This window comes from Orbicella franksi, chromosome 3, assembly GCF_964199315.1.
Source record: "Orbicella franksi chromosome 3, jaOrbFran1.1, whole genome shotgun sequence".
NCBI classification, from domain to species: Eukaryota; Metazoa; Cnidaria; class Anthozoa; order Scleractinia; family Merulinidae; genus Orbicella; species Orbicella franksi.
In genome coordinates this window covers 18,688,359-18,709,949 of record NC_138147.1, presented here as the reverse complement: position 1 = coordinate 18,709,949, position 21,591 = coordinate 18,688,359, and the positions used below count along the sequence as shown (strand labels likewise).

At 38.9% G+C, this 21,591-nt stretch overlaps 1 protein-coding gene across 2 annotated transcripts; it reads left to right on the top strand.

Annotated features, from left to right (window-relative positions):
* Positions 1–1,736: 1,736 nt before the first annotated feature.
* On the top strand, positions 1,737–15,062 carry LOC145482593 (uncharacterized). 2 transcript variants are annotated; one of them, XM_081461196.1, is made up of 7 exons: positions 1,737–1,811; positions 3,244–3,312; positions 4,372–4,583; positions 7,374–7,499; positions 10,273–11,835; positions 14,125–14,492; positions 15,006–15,062. In XM_081461196.1, the coding sequence occupies exons 5-7, from the start codon at positions 10,341–10,343 to the stop codon at positions 15,060–15,062; spliced, it is 1,920 nt and encodes a 639-aa protein (XP_081317322.1). In that variant the 5' UTR covers positions 1,737–1,811; positions 3,244–3,312; positions 4,372–4,583; positions 7,374–7,499; positions 10,273–10,340. The 2 variants fall into 2 exon arrangements, with proteins under 2 accessions (XP_081317322.1, XP_081317321.1); XM_081461195.1 differs by lacking the exons at positions 1,737–1,811; positions 3,244–3,312; positions 14,125–14,492; positions 15,006–15,062 and having other exon boundaries at positions 4,269–4,583; positions 10,273–11,978.
* The last annotated feature ends 6,529 nt before the right edge of the window (positions 15,063–21,591 follow it).

The window sequence follows — 21,591 nt, the reverse complement described above, 5'->3', positions numbered from 1 at the left end:
CTTATGCACTCATTTACTTAATACTACATGGATTAAAACACTTCTTCTATCACATTATTGTTAGATTTCTGCATAATAACAGGCTGACTGTGATATCAAGCGGCACTTTTACCAAATTTAGCCAACTGAGATATCTGTAAGTTCTTCGATTTGAGTAGTGCAGTCAAGCTGCACAAAAATACCAAACGTATGTGTCCATCGATAGTTTTCGCACTGTCGCCTGAAGTTTAGTTGAGTGATAGCAGACACAATTTGACTGCACGCGGTTCATAGTAATGAGAGTCCTCGAGCGAACAAGAAGTGTGACACGGATTTTTTGCGGGAACTTAATTTTGCAGATCGGCAATTTTTTTATATTTTGCGGGAACTAATTTTTGCAATTGTTGAAGACTGTTTCTTCTGGGTATTAATTATTTCCGTTTTCAGGAAGTCATGAGGCAGAGATGTAAAGCACTGTAATCAGTGTCTCTTAATCACAACTACATCTTGCGTTAGTGCTGTCGATAGTTCCTTCAGGTGATCCTCTTCTGTAAACATTTTAGCAGCTACACCTGTAGTGTACCAAGGGCAATTTCATCGTTTTCTTTCTTAATGGAAGAGGCGTTTTGAATTTAAACGCATTTAAAATAAATGGCATCAACGAAATTGTACATGTGATGTTTGTATGTATAATTTTGCATGTGGAATACAGTTTTTGGGAAAACATTTTTGGGAGAACTTTTTTCTGGAACTTTTTTTTTACGGATCGTGTGAAAACTCGCAAATTGCAAAAGTTAGAGCCCGCAAGAAATTTCGTGCCACCCTGTAAGTGCGGAAGTAATCTTGTCGAATAGCTCGATCCTTATCAACATTTGGCTGACAGATTGGGGTCGTCTTTCTGTTGCTTCTTGTGCTGATGATATTACTTTTGTCCTACATACCAAGGATGATTTCCGATAATCCTATAACAGCAATGGAACCAAATGCAATCAGAATTCTACATACAACGATTGACATGTAAGTTTTACTTATAACGTCACAAGTCTGCTGATGGCTCCTTGGGATTTGACATTGTGTCGCCAGTTTAATTGGCAGACTGTACCGCTGTTTTACCAGCAGACGGAATAGGTACAACTGACGGCCTAAATGGAACACGAACGTGTCTGGCTAAATTAAGGCAGAAATTTATAGGCTGCGTGTAGGCTTTCTAATAACAGCAAACACCATAGAAGAAGGCCAGGGTAAGAAGAACACTGTGAAAAACGATACTACAAGAAAATGCCATTACCTCTAAATGGGGTAACATATTAAAATCCAGCTTGATAGTGAGGCTCAGAGGAAACAAACAAAAGAAATGAATAACATGGTCATTCAATTTCCGTTGTTTGTGTCCTGCAAGCCTCAATGCCAAGCTGAATTTTAATATATCGAAAACGGTCCATTCATGGGATAATCGTGAATATAGAATTTTAGAGAGATTGCGTTGACTAAACTAACAGCCAACTCGCTTATGAGATGGAGTGTTCGAGATTACACCAACCCAATGCGCGACCATGCCTCCGCATTCTTTGGGAGCTCGTTTTAATCAGGGAGGCAAAAAAAAATGGAAATACAGTCGAAAAAATAAATTTTAAAAAAATCGTCTTCCAGTGTTTGGACAGAAGCAATTAAACCAATTGAGTATCACGCGTTGGTTTAAAAAGCCTTTTGATATTCGTGTAATACTTTAATTACTTTTCTTCTTATTACAGATTCATGCTACGAACGAAGTTGAAACGATTCTCCTTTGAGTCGCTTAGTAGACCGAGCAGTAAAGTTCTAAATTCAATCCTGTAACGTATATAGTTTTTATGAACATGGACGCATAGGTCACCCATAAACACATAAATTAACATTTCCACCTTTGTATCCCAAGCTACACATATCCTCTCTTTGTTTTTTTGTAATGTTTAGCTCAAGCCAATCTCGTTCCCAGAGCCCACGTGTCTTTGGGTCAGCGCCAAGACACGGAGCTCTGGAATAATCAATTTCCAGACTCCAAGATTTTAGGAGTTCCGGTTTCACGGCGCATGCGTGCCTTGGTTTACCACACGGCAATCTCGTTCCCAGAGCCCGCGTGTCTTTTGGTCAGCGCCAACCAAAAGACACGTGGGCTCTGGGAACGAGATTGAGCTTAAGCAGGTCGCGGGTTAGAGGGTAATAAGAAGGATCTCTAATTTGACTCTCCACTCTAGGGTATCATGATTTCTCTAATAAAATTTTTCCCAGGCAGAGCCACCGAGGGTTTCAATTTACATTGAACAGAGTGGTAGTTAGTGCATCTTTCGGATAAATGAGCTTTGCAACAGAAACCATTTCGCATCAGTGAATGTTTCTGCTTTGCTCCCTCACTATGTAAATAAAGATTACTTTATGGTTAGTGAGTGCGCGCAATTTATCTCGATAAATGTATGTGGTCAGGGCTGACTGAGAACAATAATGAGGAGCCCGTAGCAATACCCTTGGTTCGTTACGAGGACGTCTAATTTGCCCAACTACCAATGAGAAGTCGTACTTGTGGACAGTAGACAATTACATCGATTATCTGTTGACCCACAGCATGCACACAAATAGAACGTGGCCGATATCCCACAATCTTGACCTCACGCTTGGTCGATAACCCAGCTGTGCCACAAATTGTAATTTGTAATTGACTCGTGGACATTCTCTCAAATCATTTAAACTGTGACACTTAAAAGAATATGAGCTGACAGCTCATCCTTTGGAAACGGTGTTGCCATCTTCTTATGCATTTTGAATTATTTCATCATGAGAGAAGATACAATGACAAGGTCGCAAAGCACCAATGTCTCCTGCTTACTTTTGTATATCAAACTCCCATATGAGATCTACTTAGCCGAAAATTTACGTCTTTGAATTCCCCAGGTACGTACAACTCTTATTACAGCAGGCAAAACCCTGGCAATAAAAGGAATAAAATAAAATAATAATAAAACAAAAACAAAACAAAAAAACTGGCCTATACTGTTCAGTTTACCTCGGTAAACTTTCCTGGAGTAACACTACGTGAAATACCCACGTTCCCCAAAGGAACCTTGTAATGAACTAGGTAAACAGGGCAAGTGAATTCAAACCACGGCTAATACCACACCTGTGATCAGACACAAGTACAACGCTAACTGCGAAAAGATTGATTCAAACTGTACCTTGAATTCTTCCTTTTAATGTATTTGATTGTTTTTTTTATTTTTTCATTATTTTTAGGTTAATTGGAAATCGAACGCTTAGATCTCTGGAATATTCCAGCGCTCACTTTTTCAGCAGGATATACATGTTAGTAGCTTCATACAAAAAATCTATACCAAATAAGTGTCATTCTCTCCCATGAAACCAGGATTTCGAGGGCGAGTCCTTTGTTTAGTGCCGGGACCCACTAACAGGGGCCACTGGGAGTCGGCGTGGCCAAGTGGTTTAGGGCGTCTGGATTTAATATTCTGTTCCGTCATCCGTAAGCGTTTTTGCGATCATCTTCATGTCTTGCCGTGCTGCAGCCTCTTCTGCTTTTTCAGCCAGGTTTTTGATGTAGCCTTTCTTGTCCCTCTCTCTTGGCCATCCTTTCCACTTATTTTAGGGGTCGTTCACTCTCTCTGCTTTCTTTGGGTTTACATTTTCCATCTGTTTTCTTTCTTTTATCTTGTCCCATGTCCACTGCTGCATCCATTCTTCTTTCTTCCTTCATCTGAATCCCCCGGTGGATCATCTTGGCTGCTTTTCTCACTGTCCGATGGAAACCGTTGAGGTCGGATTCTACCAATTCTTCCTTTTTCCATATGGACAAAGTGTCACATCTCTTGGCCTTATACAATGCTCTAACAGCACTGATTGCTCGAAGATCTTCGAAGGGATCAAAAAGGCTATATATTGCTGCGTTCTGAGATACTGATGGTCAAAACATTGAATCTTAAAGACAGCTTTGATTCCATTATGGTATATAGCGTATCGGCTCCCTTTCAGTCCTGCGAACTGGCACAGCACAGGTTGAAAAGGTTTGATTAGAGTGGTTTCGTAACGTAAACTGCTCATCAGAGCCTTCTAGCTGCTTTTTGCCAGCTTATATCTAAAGATGTCTTTATGTCGCAAGCTTATAACTCTACTGTCGGATGTAGGCTCCACCAGTAAGATGTAGGCTCACTAAAACCCATCACAAAGTTATATAACTCTAAGACTTATATCGGGTATTTTAATGTTGTCTTAAGCAGGCTTGTAAATGGCCTGGAAATTACTTCGTTGCTAAAAGTATGTTTTCCTTCTAACATTCCTCCAAATTAGAGTAACTACAGCTAATAATGGTTATTTTTATTCCCATTGCAAAATGAAAAATTTCTCTTCTAGAAATCCATTCGATTCCGAAGATGGAGCTATCTTTTTTGATCCGTCATTCGAATGGTACGTAGGCGAAAGCTTCAAGCACGGCATTTTGGGCACAGGATTCAAACAAGTACCTTACAATCACTCTTCTGACATAAAATTTCTACCATGTCCTCCGGGAACGTACTCCAATTCATCTTCTAGAGGTGTTCAAGGATGTATACAATGCCCTCCAGGTAATACAAGATAAGCATCAAAATAATAACAGTACCTTAAGACACCCTTATACACAGTTGCCTTACTGGAGTACTTCCAGAAAATTTGGCTGGGGGTGTTCGGCCCACTTCCCAAACTTTACCCTATTTATGACCAAAATCTGCGTTTTTTGCTACCCTATTTAAGACCTGACCAAAAATTCGATGGCCTATTTATGACCGTTGCGGCTGACACAGTTGCCCTAAACATGAATTATGAGGGGCTTTTGTTGACGGTCTTATTGATGATGATGAAAACGTAGCTTCTTCTAAGAAACATACCCAATTCAAGACTAGAGTGCTAAAACCATACCCAATTTATAACCAAAATGGCCGAAATCGATACTCAATTTATGAACAAAACGGCTGAAAAACCCTACCCTTTGGGGCCGCACATACCTATATAGCCCATATAAGGGAGTGAAAACTCCACGTTTTAATCTTGACCTTTGCCTCAGAGTTCACAGCGTCATACAGTTCTCTAAACCTTAATATGCATTTCTACGCATCACGTCTCAATCTACGTTCGCTTCGAAATTCTCTGAACTTTCTTACGAAACTTTCTTCGCGAACTTCGCGAATTAACTTTCATGCTAACTCTCAGAACAGTAAAGTTGAAAGAATTCATTAAAAGAAAAATATCACGTGCACGCGAAACTTGTTGCATGCAGGCAAATTCTATTGATTTTCTATTCGATTAATGTTCACTTGACTTGGCAATTATTCGAATTTACGTGCTAGCAGGCGTTCTTTAAATATTTACGCTCGACACACATACAAAAGACACGACAGGGAGTACCTCCGGGTTACAACCAATCAGCTTTGTATGCCGTCGCCCTCTACTTGACTGTATTTTAAAACTATTTCAGTATTATAGATCAGACTTGGCTCTTGCTTATGCTGAGTTGACTAGAGTGTTGCCTTGGAAGCTAACACTAGCTATGACATGACAAGAGATGCAGTCGTCGTGGCCACCTATTAAGCGGCCATCTTTTATTAAGCGACCAGTTAACAAAGTCAAAGTGTATTGTCTTTATCCCTATTTAAATGGACACCCAAAATTTAATATACGTAACTTTGTTTTAGCTTGTTTTGGAAAAGGCGATGGTAGATAAGAGTCCGAAATAGAAAGTGACGAGTGATAAAAACATTCAAACACAGGTTTTTCATTACTGACTTGAAAGGGCGCAGTGTTTACTAAGAAATTATCCCGATGGTGAAAACTATTCAAGGCACGCCAACCTCTATTAAGAGGCCAACACTTATTAACCGGTCAACGTCCATTTTGCCGCGGGTGGTCGGTTGATGGGGGTTCGACTGAATCTGAATATTCCATTGGTAATCTTGTTCACCCCCCTCCTCCCCCCCTCCCCCCCCCCCCCCCCGAGGTGGGTACTCCCTTATACAGACAACATAGGTATCTACGGCCCCAAAGGGTATGGGTTTTCAGCGGTTTTGGTCATAATTAGGGTTTCGATTTTGGCAATTTTGGCCATAAATAAGTTATACTAGTAGTTTTTGCACTCTAGTCTTGAACTTGCTATGTTTGTTACAAGAACCTACTTTTTCATCATTATCGATAAGGCCATCAACAAAAGCCCTTAATAAATTATGTTCAGGGCAACTGTGCCAGCGGCGACGGTCATAAATAAGGTATAAAATTTTTTGTCAGGTAATAAATAGGGTAGGGAAAATCACAGACTTTGGTCATAAAAAAGGGACGGGTCTTGGCAAGCGGGCCGCATTTCCCCATCCAATTTCTCTGGCAGTACCCAACCCCCCCCCCCCCTCCCTCCTCGGAGGAAATTAACCTCATCAGTTACGTTACAATTAAAATGTCATTGCGAGCGCTTTACCTAAAAGTAAAGTTAAACTATGCTAAAACGTTTATTAAAGTGGTTTGCTTATCATTTTTATGTTTTATTAAAAGATTATGTCAAACCTTCGTGGGGTTACGTTTGCAGGAAAAAGAAATCAAAATTAATTATTTGATAGAACATCATCAAGAAAAGTAAATATCAAAACCAATGAAATGCAGAGTTTTTTATTCCAATAAAAGAAGAGGGTGTATCAGCTACTGTTTTCCTTGCAAAGCTAATCAAGCTTGGACCAAACGAAAAAAATATTGTCACTCTTAGGACGCAGGCAGTTGGCGCCTGCTGTTCGAATCGTCTATGTTGTTTTTTACATTCCAATGCTTGTTGGAAATCACGCCCACAGGAGCAAGGAGATTATGGCTGACTAACTCTCGGTTTCTGGGGATAATCTCTTCTACTTATTGTTAACGACGGAGGTCTTCACATTTAATCGGTCGTCAAGTCATCGTGTTGGCATTAGTGTAGGAAGATGAAGTCAAAAAACCAAACAAATTGCACCTGAGTTTTCAGCAAATGAAAAACTTGGCCAAAGAGTTCCATTCAAATAAGAAGTTTAGCCAAAACAGCTTACCACAGGTCGACTTTGACAAGTAATACTCGTTCGTTCTCTCTTTCAGTGTCAAGAGCCATCTAACCATTAGATGATCTAAAGTTCAGTCGACTGAAGAGTTAATCGTGCTCTTTAGCAAATCACGTTACAACAGAATTAATTCTTTTGAATTTAATGCATCCCCGAGAAAGTGCACCTGTGAAAAGGATGGAGCGATATTCTCTAAGCAAATAATTTTGAAGTGTAAAACTACATTGGAGATTTTGAACCATCTATCTACAGCTGTTGTTGTTCTCTTTTCTTGAACTTGAGCTGACATGCGTTCGTCTCTTTTTCCATAATTAGGGGGATTTTACTCTGACGATGTAAGTTACGTAGCCGAAACCTGCAAGAAATGTCCAAATGGTTCCTTTGTTGCATATGATGAAGCACCTGGAACTGAACCACAAGATTGCAAGTCTTGTCCACTAGGTATAACGTAATAATGTGCACAATCACGCTTTCGCAGAGAGATTTGAAAACTATTATCTCAGCTCGAGGGTTATTTATTCTTCAAGTTAATATTTCTTGCTTTACTTCAACATAGCGTTAATGCTGGCCGTCCGATTTCATTTGCTCTGCAGCGAAATGCTGCCCATCGATCGCGCCTTATCGTGCAAATTGTCACGCTTCCGTGACGTATCATGAAAAGTGAGGTGAGTCGAACCATTCGTCCTTCCATACGACAGATAAAAAGGACAAAGGAGTATACAACGGACATCTATGTAACGAATTTCTCCGTATAACGAACGATATTCTACAGCCTGGCCAAAGTTGCAGTAAAATGTATGGAACACAACCTCGATATAACGAAATCTTAGTTATAACGAAAACAATCTAGAAGCCCAAACGTATAATATATACCGGTGTAACGACGATATTTCAACACTTGACACAAAAATACAGAGGCATTCCTCATTGAAATATATATATATTTTTAATTAAGCGCCTTGATTAACAGTTCTAGCAGAACATTACAGCGGTTTTCTGTTGTTTACCGGTAAGTTGTGTTACGCTGTTCGTGCATTATGACATTTGAGAAGGCAGGGGCAAAAGAAAGGGAGTTTCTGTGCTCCCTCTCGTAAAATGAAGGACGCATTTTAACGAATGACAAATCATGAGGCAATCTTCATTCGACGAATTTCATGATTGAGCGTCTTGATAAGTAATTGCAGTAGCCTAAAGTAAAGTATTTTTCTGTTGTTCAAGTTTTCATGATCAGTTGTTACGCTGTTCATTAACCTGTTCGTTGTGATATTTGACAAGTCAGTAACGATTAATTGTTAAAATTAAAGACCTGTTTAGTATTCGAGTGCCTTAGCCATGCACAGATCTTAACAGTGTACTGTAGCTTCAAATGGACATTAAAGCGCAAATGTGATTTACAGTAATCGTTTAGATCCTGAAATACTGTGAAGAGGAACGTAACACTATTAAAAAAGGACAATTATTAATTATACCTCGATGCAACGAACGTCTTTTAAATTGTTTTCCCGCAAATTAGGTACATCGAGGTTTTTCGATACAATGAACCAATTTGCCCAGTCCCTTGGCACTTCGTTAAATCGAGGTTTCACTGTACTTCTTTTTCAGCCGAATACGAGGTTATTGAAAAGCCAGGTCATAAACGGTTGAGCGAGGAGATATGTAAATACCGGCTGTGCTCGTACAACAACCAAACTGTAATCGACACATTTCTTGACCCAGCAGTACCTAGGCCATTTGCTTTTGACGAAATTGATTAAACATTTTTTTTCATTTCCCAGATATAATACAAAATTCAACTTGTATTTTATGTCCAAATAAAGCCAAAATGTTGTTTTCCGTCTTTCGCTGCTTCAGTTCTTTCCTTAGTTAATAGTATGTAGTGTAGTCTGACATTCATTGCATGAATATTTTCTATAGATCTTTCCACATAATGATTAGTCTAGGATCGTTTAGGAGGAGAGCGAATAAAACCACGACGGATTGATTCAGTGGTGAAGGGGGCAGAGTAAAACCCAATTATTTTATTTTTTTGCCTGCTCCGTCGTTGCTGCTCTCGTGTCACTGGCTTTTTATTAAGAAATAATTGAAAGAAAACAGCTGCCGAGAGACCATGGATACATGTATTAACGTGATATCTTAATTGTTGATATTGAAATATTCTAAACACCATTAGATCAAGTGCAAACCCTTTCTGGCACACTGTATGACATTTGCACATTGCGGCACACTTAATCACGTAATCAGGCTCTGCAGGTCCGGAATCTCCAGTCGGCAGTGCGCAAATGCTAGACACACTTCAGGCTTCAGACGTTATTAGAGGACGGTTATGGTTCTAAAGATATTTTACATTAAGGTCCTCGCGAGACTAAAAAGTCAGTGTGTTAAAGGAATGTTCCATAGCAAACCCGTTAAACAATTAATCATAAAAATTACAATTTCCTCGATTGTGATTGGTTTAAAAAAAACTCCTATTTTCCACTAATTCACTTGCCAAGTTGTTATCGGACGGTTTGTTATTGGACAGTTTGTTATTGAACAGTTTGTTATTGGGCAGTTTATTATTGGGCAGTTTGTTATTGGACAATTTGTTATCGGACAGTACAATAAGCCAATTGCATTCAAAGTTGTAGTTTAAATCAACCAATCACATTCAAAGTTGATGTTACGAGCGTGCGTGCGTGCGTGCGTGATTTTGTTATTATTCTTATGAAAACAGATCGAATTGGACTCCACTCAGTCCTATTACCATTACTTATTGAAACGGTAACAGTTCCCTCTAAAACGAAAACAAACAACAGTTGTCGATAACTAATTCATTGTTCAGATTATTAGTGAACGGTTTCAGCGTCAAAACATGCTCTGTGACATGTGCAGCGATTGCAAGATGCCAAGATACCAATAAAGTTGTCTATAACTTAGCCCTCTATCATGTCGAAGACCCCATTGAGTACTATTGGTTGTCAACTTCTTTCGTGGACTCTTTCGTAGACTATAGCACCCGCTAACATGCTTAAAATGTAATCGTTTCAAATGATGAATACTTCGAGGCTAGTATTGGTGATTCGCGACGTCATACTCAACCAACTGAATAACCTCAAAGCGCATTTAAACCGTATTTCAAATACCTACTATTCCGAAAGAGCGTAAACCTGTTACCAACCTTATATGGGATGAGATGTCCTACTTATATTACATACCCATTTTAACTCTTCCACAGGAACAGAGACTGACTTCTTCGCTGGTTACCGTGCTTGTGAATGCTTGGTGGGATTTTATCGCTTACACATGTTTGAGAAATGCTACAAATGTGGACAAGGTGGATGGGAATGCAAAGATGACTATGCCACGTTGAAATCTGGTTATTGGTGGGAATGGCGAAATGAGGCACATAAACATCGCTACAGGAATTTTATTAAAAATATGTTAGCGTCTTCACCAGCTCTGGATTCTTTTAGCGTGCAATTCCCGTATGCTATACCAACACCTTATAAGTGTCCATTCGAAGACGCCTGCAAAGGTGGTTTAGATTCCCCTTGTAAAAACGGGTACGAAGGACCTCTTTGCGGAGTATGCAGCTCGGGATACTACAAACAATTACAAAACTGTGCACAGTGTCCATCCAAGAAATGGATGGCTGGACAGTTGTCTTTGGTTGCAGTCATTTTATTGATAGTCCTGGTAGTTTTGGTGTGGATGAGCAAACGAAAAGTTAAGAAGGTGCAGGGACTTAATCAAATCGACCTATTTCTTTCCAAACTTAAGATCGTTATCGGCTTTTACCAAGTCACAAACGGTTTACTGGAAACGTTCTCGTACATAAAATGGCCTGATTCCTTGGAGGTCATTGCCAAGTACTCAGGAATACTGCAGCTAAATGTGCTTCAGATAGCACCCTTTCAATGCCTTTACCGTGGATTACAAATAGATGCATTTGGGAGCCTGTTTGTCTTGGTAGCAATAAATGCTGGAGTCATTGGCTTTTGTGGCATTGTTTACCAAGTTCGCAAAGTGATCATCTTACGGAGCCGAAGCTTAGACGAGAATGAAAAGTCAAGACGGCTCTCGGAAACAAAGGAACTTGTCTACAGAAATTTGTTTTTCTTCTTGTACGTTGCCTACCTGAGCACGTGTTCTAAGACAGCTACTGTCCTACCATTTGCCTGCCGAAAAATTTGCCGAGACGACAACGAAGAACAGTGTTTCAAGTATCTGAAGGGAGACTACAGCATACAGTGTCAAGGGCCAAAGTACCACCAGTCTCTTATCCTGGCGTACATCTCTAGTGCCTATATCGTGGCCCTGCCTACCGCCTCATTTATTATCCTTTGGAGAAACCATAGGCTGCACTTAGTGGACAGCGTTACCCAGACACCTCGAGAACATGACCGTCATGTGGCATTAATTACAGGATTGCGTTTTCTTTTCGAAAACTATAAACGTCGTTCGTGGTATTGGGAACTAGTTGAAATGTCTCGTAAAGTAATCCTTACTTCTGTCCTGATTCTGGTGGGAGAAGAGAGCAGATCCTACATTGGCTTAACACTAGTCATCGCTGGAATGTATGGAATGCTGTTCTCTTGGATCCGTCCCATGCAAGACGCATTCGAAAACAGGATGATGTTTACGTCTCTTGCCGTTACCCTTTTAAACCTCGCTATTGGCAGCGTCAGTAGAATTCCTTCAGAGAATGTACCTGGTTTGGTCGACTCATACATCGACGCAGTCGTCTTTAAGATCTTGGTATTTGGAGCAAACACTCTGGTGATAGGCTTACTTGTTGGTGAGAAAAACTACTCTTTAAAGCATGGTATTTAAATCTATAGCCAATTAGGCACTAGCTGGACTTTCTGTGAAGATATACCTACGGCACCACCCAATGTTTTCACTCGCAAATCGAAAAGTTGTTCGATTATGAAAGGCTAAAAATGTACCCTATGCTTGTGCCTGTGGCTGTGCCCATGACAAGGCGTCTGCGAGATGTTCTTTCGAAACGTAACCAGTATTTGGCAGTGGCCCGTAATCAAAATAATTTGCATTGAAATAGCGATGAGCTAAATCCATGGCCAACAAACTAACAGATATTTTTCTTTGTTCGCATTGCTAGCTGTTGGTAAATAATTCAGGTTGTGGAGGGTACATGAAGCCAGTTCTTACTCAACCTTGTCTGCATGCAACTGAAGTGGAAGCAGTTTTTTTTCTTTATCAGCGCAAAAGTTATACGTCTGTCACTTCAAACATATTTGTTCATGGGTGGTAACATTTTTCGTTCTATACCTTCTACCCCTTCATTTATACCAAAATACATGATTAGGAGATTCTGTGGAAACTTTGTGAAATGATTTTGTTTCGTATGGGCGGGGGATAGGATAGAAAGAAATATTGTATTAGGACTCCTTTGATTAAATACACTTTGGTGCCCTATATGTCTTTCTTTATATTACAGTTTCCGCATAACGTGCGCTCTGATTGGCTGAAACAGCGTGCTTTATCAGAGAACAGAGCACGGGTTGATGACGGTAATTTGGCTTCCAAAATTTTGCTTCGGAATTTTGACAAATTTGACCCAAATTAAACATCCCCTGTGACTCAGACAAACGCAGTGGAAGCGAGCCATTTTTCTGCAGTAAATATGGCTCACAGAGACCATTGTTAGCAATAGTAGTGTTAAAACTATACTGAAATAACAAGTTTTGCTAGATTCCCGCCGACAAAACATGTACAGCTGTAGCGAAATAAACAAATTCTCAACCTCAACAGTGCTTCGATAAAGACATTATATTTGTTACGAAGGCAGAAATTATACTAAGAAGTAAAACAAAGACAGAAAACAACAATTGACCTGTCTCTGTTTATGATGACAAGCTTTATTTTTGTAAATTTACAGTTACTACGATTATCAGTTGAGTAAGGCGGACGAAAGTTTGGTCACCAAGTTTTAACGTAAAAATCGTGTTGTTGTCACGAGCAACTGGCTCCGTATCCATTGGCAACTTGTCGGCCTTTGACGTCAATTGACAGCAAAGCGCGCGAAATTGTAGGCGATGCGACAGGCGACCAACGGCTGTTGATATTGTTACCAACGGAAACGAGGTAAGTTGCCCGTGACAACAACACGATTTTACGTTAAAACTTGGTGATCAAACTTTCGTCCCGCCTTACTCAACTGATAATCGTAGTAAAAATGTTCATTTGCTCAAACAACACTTACATGCAGTGTAGTAACGCTCGTTCTCCGGTCATCTCAGCGAAGTAGACCGACGAGTGGTCAGTGCAAAACTTGCTCTGATGTTCTCTTCTGCGCTCGGAGTAGAACCAGTGGGAGCCGTTAAGTCTTTCTAACTTTTACGCTAGTTCGGTCAATCTTGCTGCATGCGGCTACAAGCCGTAAATAACTGTAGTTCCTTTCAAATTCAACTCGGCATTTCGCATTTTCATCCACAAGCTTTGAGCTTCGCGTTTCGTAATTTCCATTGGAAAAGTGCTCGTTTTCATGGGCCACAATACGGCCGGATTCCTCTGGACTATAAAGCTTCACTTGCCTTTAAATCCGTATTTAAAAATTAACTTAAAAGCGAACTTCGAATGCATCGTTCTTCTCTCGAAAGCCGCTCAAGCTACTCGAAACTGAAAGCTTAGCTGAAGTCCAGTTTGTGATTGACAGCTGTCGCTTCGTTAGCCAATCAAATTATTTGAACAATTCTAACAAGGATTGTGATTAGCTTATTTTAGCGTGCTTTATCAGAGAACAGTGCACGGCTGACGCCACTTTTGCTCGTTTGGAAAATAAAATTTGGTTTGAAAATTCAGCCGAATGCATGGGGAAATTATTTGATTCTTTATCATAAAACAAATAAAGAAGCCTCGACTGTGCTCTGTTCTGTTGTAAAGCACTTAGGAAGCGGTAGAGCACTCAAGAAGTAGGGAAAAACACTCGACTACGTCTCGTGCTTTCCCCTACACTTCTTTCGTGCTCTACCGCTTCCTGCGTGCTTTACAACAGAACAAAGCACAGTCGAGGCTTCTTTATTTATTAAAAAGAGAATTCTTTCTTTCCTCTTTTTTTTTACAGTTCAATACGGAATGTTTTTGTATGGTTATCTCAAGGAATGGCGTAAAAATCCCCATTGGTCTCTTTCTTGTTGTCTTGCATTGCTTCTTCCTCTCAACGATTTGCAAGGAGAAATAAGTGGTTTGGTTGGGTCTGGTGCAAACGTGCTCGATAACCAGCTGCAAACGGGGCAAACAGAAGATACCACTATTTTCGCCGCCGTTAAAGACAGCGGAGCTATTGATGTGAGCCTTGAGGAAGGTCGGCAAGATGACGAGAGCAAAATGGAGGATCAGCACGAAAAGTGTTCAGAAGCCGAGCCCGGCAAAACAAAATTTCATAAAGGGTCACAGACGGACCTATTTGTGCTTTCAACAACTCAGAACCTAGTAGGTGTACATGGTCATATGCATAAAAAAACAAAAAAAAAACAAAAACAAAAACAAAAACAAAAAAACAACAACAACAACAACAACAACAAAACAAACCAAAAAGCAAGAAAAGTCTCTGTAAGCACAATATACAGGAACTACTGAGATACTGCATGAAATCAGCTTAAGAATTCCCAGAATTCCCAGAACTTCAGTGGTTCAAAAATAACAGTAGACTAACATAGACCGCGAATTTTTTTCTAATGGTCTACTTCAAATATGTATCTGGCCTAACTTGGTGTGAGCAGCAGGGTAATGGCTATAATAACTGCCCTAAAATAGAGAAATAAATTGACAGCCCAAATAAAATGATAGGCAAGCGTAATGACTTTTAGCTAAGATTAACCGTCTATTTTAGATATTCAACAACGGGACGCTTAAGAGGTCAAATTGACGATCCCCACCTAAAAAACACTTGTTATGCGTGAGTTATTTCCACAGGAAAAAAAATATATATTCCTTTCCTTGCAGGGATCGTTACACCTGTCCAGCTTAGGAGAAGAAGAGGAACATGAAAAGAAGATGTGACTGTTCTTGATCACAGAAGCTCGTATAGCCGACAGAATTAGGAAACGAGACTTAACAAAGGCTGTATAAGAGAAGTTTGGTTGGTTAGATTGAGAATTAAATTGCTGTTCATGTTTGCAGCAGTTGATCACATTAACTTTAATTACCTGTCAGAAAAAAAAAACCATGTAACATGCTCGATGTGTTAAGTCCTTGATTAAAATTAATGAGCGTAAAAGAAAAATTAGCCAAAAGATATATTCGTCGTGTCCCGTCTATGAACGGGAAAAGATACTAATAAAAAGCATATTTAGTGGTTTATTAGCATGTCAACAGCATTGATCAATATAAGTTTGTGTACGGTTTTGATAAAAGCAAAGTTGAATGGTTAGGAGTCTAAAATCTTTAGATATCTATCGAATGTACCTAGAAATTGATTATCCTGCTAACTTCGAAGGAAGGCAAAGGCAGACACATTGACTTGAGTTTAACTAGTTGAGTATTTATCAGTTGTGCTTACCGACTAAGATACCGGTAGATGTAGACATTTCACTGTCGACATTTATTTATTAATTTAAAGCAAAGGTCACCAAGCTTCATTGATTAAAACTGAAGCAATTGTCGAGTATAGTAGGATACTCTTTGCTTGCATTACTCAGCTATTTAAAAAAAAAAATTAGACAGTTGTTTAGATCTTCTGTATACTTAAGAAGAAAGCAAATGCAATGAAGTAATCCAGCTACATGTATTTATTATATTGTAATTGTTTTAAGCCTGTGTCATGGTTAGCATTAAACCTGTTTCTTGTGTTTGATTCTTTGCTTTGTTGAACTTTTGCTTTGCAAAAATGGTTTTTTAATGTTGGAACTCAGAGAATAGTGTGCGAAAGAGTAAAATCTAAGGAAGGAGTAATCATTTTGCCTTGTCACCTTCCTAGGCTGAAAACTGAAGGCACAGATTTCAACCCATTTAACTTGAATTTTCACCTTGTTATTCTTGATGACCAACATACTAATGAGTTTATTTTACAGTACAAATAATTATTTTCGTCATTTCTCTCGCCTAGGTAACCTTATCGTCCTATAAAACGTTAAAAAGTCCTCTAAAATTGGCTAAAAGTTGTCAGATTGAGAAAGATAAATTCATATCAACAAAGTGAAAGTTACTTCAGAAAAGTACGTTAACAGAAACAAAATACAAAAGAAATAGGAAAACTCAAGAATTCAAGAACTGTCTGTCAAAAAATTACTGCCTTGTCACATCAAGGTCCTTCATGCTCTCACAATTTCAGGAAAAGGCACTGATTTTGAAATCTATTGCTCCAATGCTTGTAAAATTGCTTTAAAATAATACGACCAAAATGTGTCTTGAAAAGCTTTTTTTGAATTTACAAGAATTCAAAGTTTTGTTGATTTCCTGTTTCTTTTACCGTTTTTCTGATTCTTTTTAGGCTCTGCCACTGCGTGGTGAACGTTCCAAAAACAAATTCTATTGCAATAGAGCTGTTTCTAAGCTTTTTGAAAAAGTATTCAGAACTGTCCGAAATTTATAGTGAGAGTGATTTAACCAAAACTCGCGCTATCGTGACCCCGTAAAAGAAAATCAAGGCACTCTTTCGCATTATTTTGATGCAAATTCATCAAAATAGTGTCTATCTGTAAATACGGAGAATCCGACGATAGGGTTGAAAATTCGAATTTTCTTTTATTTCGTCAACGAGACCCCTCCTGGTGAACTATATTCAGAAACAAACTTTAAAAGTTTTGGCCATTTCGCATTTTTGTGAAATCTAGGAAAGTTCGGAATACCAGTTGATCAGTCTAGATGACCCGGGGAATTTTTGAAAAATGGAACATCGGCCAGTACAGAAGAAAATGAGAGTTGTCTTGATTTCATACTCGTGCAATTTTTAATTTTACTTTAATCATTTTTAAGGGTAAGGGGCGGGTCGTTCAATTTTCAGCTATCCGTGGGGGCGGGTCATCCTGTTTTATAACAGAAATTGGCACGCATTTGACACAGCAAACAACAGAGGTGACTTTTTCCAGTTCCTTAGGATGAAAAGTGGCTGAAAAAGTACACTTGGCTGTTGTACAATAGACGTTGCAATTTCATGTATTATAAAATCTGTACGAAAGCTAAGAAGTCTAACGAAGTGAGAAAGAAGTCCCAGGGCGGACATTTTCAAAAGTACTGCGCTCTTTCGACGTGCTGGTCTCCAAGAACACCAAATGGACAACTTGTGTCTATATGCTATTTGTCCCCCTAGGGTAGGAGACACATGTTCATAGATCTGGGACTCACAATCTTGGGCCTGGGACTCGTAGTTTACTGGCTTTGTGAGTACCAGGGGTCAAGGATGAACAGTCTCACTGTGAGGGAGTAATTTACCTCCTTCCAGTCAACCGAAAAAGACAATAGACGGATTCGGCGAACGTGTTTACATGCTTGTTGCCACCCAATTGAGGTCATGTGATGATTCATTTGGGAGGTTACAATTGTTCTGTTTGTACATACTGCCATGCAATCAGTTTTGTGTGACAGATTGCACAATTGTAACCTCCCAAATGAATCATCGCATGATCTGATTTGGGTGGCAACAAGGATGCAAACACGTTAGCCGAATACGTCTTTACTAAGTATTTACAGCAGAGCAGTCTACGATATCTCATAGGGAAGGGCACAGGAAGTACTTACCAGCCAAAAAAAATAAAATAGGATAAGTTGCCTTCACGTATTTAAAAAAATCAGTAGAACTTAGAAAACAAAAGGTTAAAAAAATGGAGAGAAAAAAAAATTATCAAACCACTCTCCAGGTCAAATTTATTGAGAAAGAAAATATATTCTCCTTGATGTACGAGCAATTTTTTCCCGAAATCAGACCAGAAACCGAGAAAATCTGGAATTATCTTGAATTTTTTTTCGAGATGTAAACAGAAGTATTACATTTTAGTCACCTCGGGAACCGCGATGTCGGTATTAAAGTTATGTAAATTAGTGTCAAGTTACGTGGCCCCAAAGAAACGCTGCAAAACGGAGATTTTTACAAAGTGGTTGAGCTCTATTCATCGTAAGATGACTCAAAATACGTATTTCGATAAGTAAGCGAGATTTTAAATCTAAAACTGGTGATGCGAAGACTTTTTAGTCGCATTTCACATCGCGTCAGGTTGGATCGTTTAGCTACAATTCTTGAAACGATTTTGGAAATTACTTTCTTGGATACTTACGATAGCTTCCGAGTTTTTTTTTGTCTTTTTTTCTTAAGAAACCATCTTCATGATATTTGAAATCGTCTTAAATTTGTTCCGACCGTCTTCGCAATTTCGAAGCGAAATTGCTTGCTCTTGAAAGAGTAATGTGGATCATCTTAAAGCAGGCCAATGCGTTCATATTTTATAGCTATGGTATCACTAGTGAGCCATAAGAAAAATATTCGTAAAAAAAAATGAGTTCACATTTGATTTGCCCCATTTTTGGAAGGCAGGAAGTTAATAAAATTACTCCTTTACTGGCGGATTTTGGGCTAGTGTTAGTGGATTTAAATATCATTCAGATTCATAAGAAGGACTTGCCACGGGAAGCTTCGTTTCTCCACAGACGACATCGCCTACACTATGTAGCTTTCTTCCATCCTTTGGAAACTTTCTTCTGAAATAACGCGGGGGATAAAGTGATTCACAAGAAGATAGCTGAGCAAGACGTAGAATCGAAATTTTCAGCTTTTGTGGACGCCATTTTCATGTCCACTAAGACTTATTTTGTGCAATTGTTTTGATTTTTTACCTTTATTAGGGCAACATTAGTTTTCGCTTTTGTAAATTTCTCGACTTATTTTTCTGCCAGTTTGATCGTCACTTTCATGAACTTAAATACGCGAAAACTAAGGCGCACGGAAATAAGTACGAGTAAGACACGTATTTGACAAAAGGAAAATGAGAAAGATTCACTACTTTCCTCCGACACAATCTGAACAAACAGTAACGCGAATAAATAATGCAAATGCACCATTGTGCCTCTTTGTAACTTGGATTTAGCCAAACAAGCAGAACTATACACTGTACACTGTACAAGAATTACTCCAATTTCATGGCGCAAGGAGTTTCGAAACACTTTACCACTTTCTTTTCAGGTTTAGAGAATTTGAAGATACTTTTCTTTGTACCTAACAGTACAGACAGCAGGCTATACCAACTCCAAACAGTTGTTTTATTATTAGAAAACACCAAATATATGTGAAGCTTAAATCGACCTTTTTCGGTTTTCATCACTAAAGGCTACTTGTACAACTGAAACGAATAAGGATTTGTACTCGAGTCATTTCAAAGTATCTCTACAGGTGCTACAGTACAATTCTCCCAAAACTAGTTGTTCCGTGAAAAGGGGAAACTTCTGCCCTCAGCAGCATCCAGAATAGACTTTCTTATTCTATATTGGTTTCCTTCTGTCTTTGTCCTTAATTTTCGCGAGATCCAAGGATTGTGTCAATGACATCTAGTAGCAACAAGTAGTAGAACCCTCATCTATTTTCTCTAAACGGGGTTTAATGTACGGGGAGCTGTCGTTCAGGGATATAACTGGTAAGAGTCATAATGCTTCTTTGCGATATAGGTGTGAGTGCTCAGCCATTCAGGGCTATATTCAAGACAGTCCTGTAGAATCGTTTTCAGCTTGTAACAAAAATTTTCACTTTTGTTCTCCTTGGCTTTTAAATTTTTAAACTAGAAATATCATTAATGGCTTTCAATGCTGAAAGCGCCCAGTACAAGCAAACATCAGACTTCAGTTTAGTTCTAAAATGTTACACTTTTTGTCTCTGTTCCTTAAAAAGAAGCCGGCAACTCCGGTACTCCCAAATTCAAATGATTATCATTATTGAATTTATTACTTCGTCTGTGTAATAAGCAACATGGTTATAGCTAAAGTCAAGGCCAATGAAAGAAGGAAACCCTTTTAAATTAAGACGTCCAGTTTCTAAGTGATGAAACACAACAAGGACCATTTTATAGCTTGTATGGATCACGTTTCCTAGCTAATACATAGTGATTAGAGTTGTAATAAATATTCGTCCAGTTCTGGTTATTGACGAAAGTCAAATTCAAGCTGTGTTCCATACGTTGCAAAAATACTTTTATTGTCCGTTTTTGATTTCTTAGCAGATAGATGCTGTACGTTGACCGGCTATAACTCATTAATGGCAACTATTCTTCTTTTTTCGTTTTCTTTTCTGTTCTTTGGAATAAATCTGAATAAGAAGAGAGAGAGAGAGAGAGCGCGCAAATTAAGGAAAGTCTTCATACAAGGTGGTTACACTTTCATTATTTCCTTTAATCTTGCACCATTAAAGACTTCCACGCTTCTCTGTGGATTCACCGTAATTCAGTCCATTCAGAGGGTTTCATTCACGCAGATAATAAATTCCACTAAGCTTACATGTAACATAACCTAGCATCTCTGAATCCCCAAACCTGCGTGGGTCATTGTTTGTATGATGTCTCCGTGTTTAAACAGTCCTTACAGTTGTTATATATCAATGGTTGTATTTCAACAAGAGGAATATGCATTTGAGAATGCAAAGACAGGTGACAGGCGAACGACTTTCGTTGGACATAATCAGAAAGCACAGGTTAGAGAACACATAATTCCTCTGTGCTTCTTAAAAAACACCTTTCGTGGCCTTTGTTCACCCGATCTTGATTATTTGTGCAGAAAATAATCTTACTTGAGGATGCTTGTGGCTGCTTGCCTGCTTAAGAGGTTTACATAACGCGAGTTCCCTGCATATCACGGAAATGCAAAACATTAGAATTCATAGCAACTTGATATAGTCCCTTCCGAAACCTCCAATGTTTGTGCAACGTTATTTGTACACCGTTTCCATGTTGAAAGATGCTGGTACTGGGTGAACATGTTCTTCGGCAATGTGATCCACATCTGAAAATAAAACGTTTTAGAAGATTCTCAGTTTTCGTTGAATACAGTCTGAACAGACGTGTAAGCAAATATCTGTAGATACACTATTGTGATTGTTGACAATCGTGCTTTGAATCAAACAAAGAGAACGTAATTTGAACTTTCCATCGATCTTTCTTTGCTGATTCAGTCAAGGGTAAAACTGGATAGAAACGTAAACACTGACACTTTTAAATGATCTTCAGTTACAGAAACATAGAATTTTCTGATAGCATTCTCTCCGGCTGAAGTACATACACAGGATCTAATGTTTCGGCCAACCGTTAGATAAGGAACTGTCTGACTCATTTTAATACGGTGTCAGCAGCAGTTGTATCTTGCTTAAAAAAGAAAAAGTTCGACCATGTTTTTCTCTGTGGTTGTTGTCTTCCTGCTTCTTGTCTCCTGCAGAGCTGCTAGCGATCTTGATCCCGATAATGAAGGAGAGGACGAGATGGAGGTTGCTGTGGTAAGTTTCAGCTCCAAATAAAGATACTTTGGTAACAACATCAAGTACGTAAGCAAAGTATATTTTTTTTGCTACGTTGTTAGTGGAGCAAAGTCAAATTTCAGCTATTATTTTCATTTTTGTAGTTAA

What these genes read in the sequence shown, in the direction of transcription:
- LOC145482593 (XM_081461195.1), top strand. Translation starts at nt 4,352, where the DNA reads ATGAAAAATTTCTCTTCTAGAAATCCATTCGATTCCGAAGATGGAGCT. An exon ending in ATGTATACAATGCCCTCCAG is followed by an intron (nt 4,584 to 7,373) that starts GTAATACAAGAT and finishes TTCCATAATTAG; the next exon opens with GGGGATTTTACTCTGACGAT. An exon ending in TTGCAAGTCTTGTCCACTAG is followed by an intron (nt 7,500 to 10,272) that starts GTATAACGTAAT and finishes ACTCTTCCACAG; the next exon opens with GAACAGAGACTGACTTCTTC.